Source organism: Cherax quadricarinatus, chromosome 71 (genome assembly GCF_038502225.1).
Source record: "Cherax quadricarinatus isolate ZL_2023a chromosome 71, ASM3850222v1, whole genome shotgun sequence".
NCBI classification, from domain to species: domain Eukaryota; kingdom Metazoa; phylum Arthropoda; class Malacostraca; order Decapoda; family Parastacidae; genus Cherax; species Cherax quadricarinatus.
Window position 1 is genome coordinate 16,499,618 of NC_091362.1, and position 5,216 is coordinate 16,504,833.

At 39.5% G+C, this 5,216-nt stretch overlaps 1 protein-coding gene across 1 annotated transcript in view; it reads right to left on the reverse strand.

Moving 5' to 3' along the window:
- Positions 1–4,677, reverse strand: part of Tcs6 (Threonyl-carbamoyl synthesis 6) — a 13,112-nt gene extending 8,435 nt beyond the window's left edge. The window contains exons 1-2 of the mRNA XM_070100074.1: positions 4,518–4,677; positions 2,925–3,053 (exon numbers count right to left, since the gene is read on the reverse strand). Coding sequence (XP_069956175.1) covers positions 2,925–3,053; positions 4,518–4,615 — 227 coding nt within the window. The 5' untranslated portion in view covers positions 4,616–4,677. The remainder of the gene's footprint in view (positions 1–2,924; positions 3,054–4,517) is intronic.
- Positions 4,678–5,216: the final 539 nt, after the last annotated feature.

Sequence of the window (5,216 nt, forward strand, 5' to 3'; positions counted from 1 at the left end):
GTGTGTGTGTGTGTGTGTGTGTGTGTATATATATATATATATATATATATATATATATATATATATATATATATATATATATATATATATATATATATATACAGTGGACCCCACTTAGTGAACTTAATCCGAATGCAGAGGGCTTAATAGATATGTCTTATCAAATATTCAACTATCTTGAATTAATTTCCCCATAGAAATAATGGAAATAAAATTAATCCATACAAGACACCCAAAGTATAGAAAAAAAATTTTTTACCACAAAAAATGTTAATTTTAGTACACTACAAGCTGAAAAAGGCATACACAATTACATGACACTTACTTTTTATTGAAAGATCTGGTGATTGATGGGATTGGGAGGAGAGGTGTGGGTTAGTGTTTAGAGGAGAGAGGAGGAAGGAAGGAAGGAGAGGGAGGGAGGGAGGAGGAGGGAGGAGAGAAGTGGTGAGGAGTGAGGAGAGGGGATCCTTCCATTGGGAGGGCTTGAGGTAGCAAGTCCTTTTTTGGGTTACTTCCCCTTTTTCTTTTTTAAAAACCCCCTAGGACCAGCTTTAGAGTCACTGGACCTCTGTCGCCCAACAAATCTGTCCATAGAGCTCTGTACCTCCGTTCCTTTACGATTTGTCTAAAATGGGCCACAACATTGTCATTGAAATAGTCACCAGCACGGCTTGCAACAAGCTGTGTCAGGGTGATTTTCATCCATAAAGTTTGAGTTCAACCTGTGCACACATTTTCCTTAATTTTTGAAGTAGGCACAATGGATTCCACAACTGGCATAGGCTTCTCAGGGTTAGCCCCAAACCCTTCAAAATCTTTCTTAATTTCCATACTAATTCTCACCCTTTTTACCACAGGGTTGGCACTAGAAGCTTTCTTGGGGCCCATGGTCACTTATTTTCCAGAAACAGCACCGAAAACACTGTAATAATACGAAATATTCCGAGTGTATGCTTGAATGTTACCGCAGAGGCTGGCTGGTAAACAATGGGACGGGCGGCAGGCTGAGGCCGCACATTGGACGCGTCTCGGACGAAGGTCGCTGAGCGGGTTTTTGTCCACTATGCGGGGCAAAATTTTAGCGAACAAAGCGTTCGCTATGCGGATTGTTCGCTATGCAAGGCGTTCGCTATGCGGGGGTCCACTGTATATGGTTGGTTTAGAAAGACACGTAAGCAAACACTATAACATATTTATTAGAAAACGTTTCGGTCCTGGGACCTTGATCACTTCTAACATACATGTGGCGATGTTGCCACGAATACTCGCCGGGCACTTGCTATGAGTAACATCAACGTTTCCACCATAAACACATCCTCTATCAAAGACCTCACTACTAAACGCAGCCCCACACCTCTAACTTCTACAGCAGGCGTCTACACTATCCCCTGTGGGTTCTGTCCCAAGAAATATGTAGGCGAGACAGGCAGAGATCTTGCAGTCCGCCTGAATGAGCATCGAAATGCCTCTTAACAGAGACGATGTAAGGTACGCCTGTGTCCTCCACAGAGACTCCACGGGGCATTTGATGAACTGGAACGAGGCACAACTCGTTCTCACCGAACCAGACCTCAGACGCCGACGGTGCCTAGAAGCCTCACTAATCACCGTCACCGACACTATAGAACGCAACACTGGAAACTACAAAATTTCAAAAACATTGGCATACATGATACTTAAGCAGCACCAACCCAACAACACAGGAGTCACATGATTTCATCGTCTACTCGTCCTCATCATAGGCAGAGGTTGTTTTGATAAGGACCTGCCTCGCATGGGCCAGTAGGCCTTCTACAGTGTTCCTCCATTCTTATGTTCTTATGACATTCCTCAGGTCACGTGCGTCACATCTCACTCTCCGCCTATATATATAATGTCTTTCTACCTCTGTATGTTAGAAGTGATCAAGGTCCCAGGACCGAAACGTTTTCTAATAAATATGTTATAGTGTTTGCTTACGTGTCTTTCTAAACCAACTTGTCGGTATTTATTACCAAGGTTTATACCATATATATATATATATATATATATATATATATATATATATATATATATATAGATATATATATAGGTAGGTAGTAGGTTGGTAGACAGCAACCATCCAGGGAGGTACTACCGTCCTGCCAAGTGAGTGTAAAACGAAAGCCTGTAATTGTTTTACATGATGGTAGGATTGCTGATGTCTTTTGTCTGTCTCATAAATATGCATGATTACAGGCATGTCTTGCTACTTCTACTTACACTTAGGTCACACTACACATACATGTACACATTTATTTATACACACTCATCTGAGTTTTCTTTGATTTTATCTTAATAGTTCTTGGTCTTATTACTTTTCCTTTTATATCCATGGGGAAGTGGAATAAGAATCTTTCCTCCGTAAGCCATGCGTGTTGTAAAAGTCAACTAAAATGCCGGGAACAATGGGCTAGTAACCCCTTTTCCTGTAAAGATTACTAAAAAGAATAAGAAGAAAATTGTTTTCTTTCTTTTTTGGGTCACCCTGCCTCGGTGGGAGACGGCCGACTTGTTGAAAAAAAAAAATATATATATATATATATACATATATATATATATATAATATACATACATATACATACATACATACATACATACATAAACATATACATATACATACATACACATGTACATACGTATACTGTACTTTCTCTTTTTACAAATGTAAGGCAGTTTGATTTTTCATGGACAATGGCATGTTGGAACAAGCTTGTTGATGAATGATGCTGTGAAGAGCCTAATTGAAGACTAGTCAAAAATATGCATTAACTTAAGAATAAGTTAAGAAAAAGAGGATAGGATTGTATTCTATGAAGTGATGAATAATTTATCTGGATTTCTTTGTAAGTGTTTTTGATGTCATATTCTATTTAAGTGCAACAAAGTTGAAAGTAACTTACATGCAAAGGACATTCTCTTTAATAGTGAAAGTTTTTGATGAACCGCTCCTCTTGGGCTCTGGATCCACTTGCAGGCTGTTACGTACCACCTCTGCTTCTCGATTAGTGTTGAAAGGGACCTCTAATCTACTAATGAATAAGATAAGGAAATAATCATTTTGAGTACATATTTCATAACTTCAGCCCAGAAAAAATTATATATGAATCTAATTAATAATACTACTGAGATTCTACAGCATTATTTTAGTGTTGTAATTGTTTAGGACAAAAGTTCTCATGTTATGTGTCTATCCAAATTATCCTTAACCTCCCCAGTGTCATCTTCAAAATATATCAGCATATTTTCCTTGCAGCATGGAGGAACTGACACTGCCTAACCTAACTTAATCAAAATATGTGCATTTGTCCAAAAAATCTTCCCTCAAGGGAGGTACCTTGATACCATTGCAGGGTTCTTGATCTAAGGAAGAGGACTTAGCTTCCCCTTGAATTGATCCTGAGTGCCATGCAGGTGCTGTATTACCCCTACAGGTTTCCCTCTTGGAAGGCCAACTAGTTATTGTTTAATCAGATAGCAACCAGTTTACAGGTTAGGTTATATAAACCTATCAAATATATTTAACCCTGAATGGAGGTCAGTAACTATTTAAGCACTTGGCTGTCAAATAGTCTTAGCCTTTTTTTTTGGTACTGTGCTTTACTTAAATGACTATAACAATAATTGTCATTCAAGAAAATCTGATTTAATTATAACTGAGTTTAGAGTTCCATGATTGTAATAATAATAATTTAGGTCTCATACTTAAGTGTGGGTACTTATGGCTCAGTTGTTAGAGGCCTTGACTCTAGACTGAGGCACTGGGGTGCAGTTCCCAGATGAATGGAAAATTAGTCATTTCATTACACCTACTACTGCTGTTCACCTAGCATTAAGCACCTGGGTTAATAATCCTAATAAAATCTAGTCCTTGGTAAGTTTATTTAGGTACAGGTCCACATAAGTACAATTATCATACATAGTAACATCTGTGTAAATCACCTAGGATAACCCAAAAAAAAGTCAAAGTGACTTATTTCCACTGGAGGTGAACATTACATTGAATTATTACTATATTTATGGGGGAGCATTAAACCCATAGGGATCATACAGCCACTAGGGGACTGGAAGGCATTCCGACTTAGTTGGGGAATTGGAGCATATGTCCAATTCCTTAGCTCATACACTGAGGTCCGGGAGTCGATCCCTGGTACAGGTGGAAACATTAGGACGTGTTTCCTTAAGACACCTGTTGTCCATGTTCACCTATCAGTAAAATAGGTACCTGGGCGTTAATCGACTGGTGTGGGTCGCATCCTGGGGACAAAATTGACCTAATTTGCCCAAAATGCTCTGCATAACAAGAGACTTAATATATATAGTAGTATGTCACTGATGTCAGCCAGGCCTCCTTGTACATGTACTTGCAAAAATAAAGATTATTATTAAGAGCCCCTCACCGGGAGGGGGAGAAACTCATCAGTGTGATTTATTCCCATTAAGATGAAACCCTCAAACTTATTTATAGATAAAAAAAAGATTAGGTCAAAGGATACGCTACTGCAGGTTGTCTGGTTAGTACTGGCTCCTCAGCTTCGCTTATTTCTTCGTCAGATTCCATACTATCAGCGCCATCAGCAGCAGTGTCACCCATGAAGCCTTCGCCTTGTTGTTGTTGTTGGAGTTAAGGGCGGCGACTGCCAGAGGAGCCGTACAGTTGTTGGGGTTAAGGGTCGTCAACTACAGTTGGTGGTGGGACGAAAGGTCGCAAAAGTCAGAGAAGACGTTCAGTGATGATGAATTCTTTATTTTCAAAGGAAATAATAATAATATCTTTATTTCTATAAGTACATGTACAAGGTATACAGGCCTAGCTGACATCAGTGACATACTACTATATAGAAAGCTCCTTTTTATGTAAAGCATTTCGAGCAAATTAGGTCAGTTTGGTCCCCGGATGCGACCCACACCAGTCGACTAGCACCGAAGTACATATTTTACTGATGGGTGAACATAGACAACCGGTGTAAGGAAACACGTCTGATGTTTCCACCCCTTCGCCGGAAATCGAACCTGGACCCTCACCGTGTGAAGCGAGAGCTTTTGCCACCAGGCGTATGCTTCTGTGTCGCAATATTTGATAATTTTTCTCTGACTATATCAGTTTGCTTTTTTTTTATTATTAGTTACATAGTGTTGCAGTTTGCTGGTGGACGCTGCTTTTGTTTTTTGGTGTGACGTCGAAGTGACGTTAG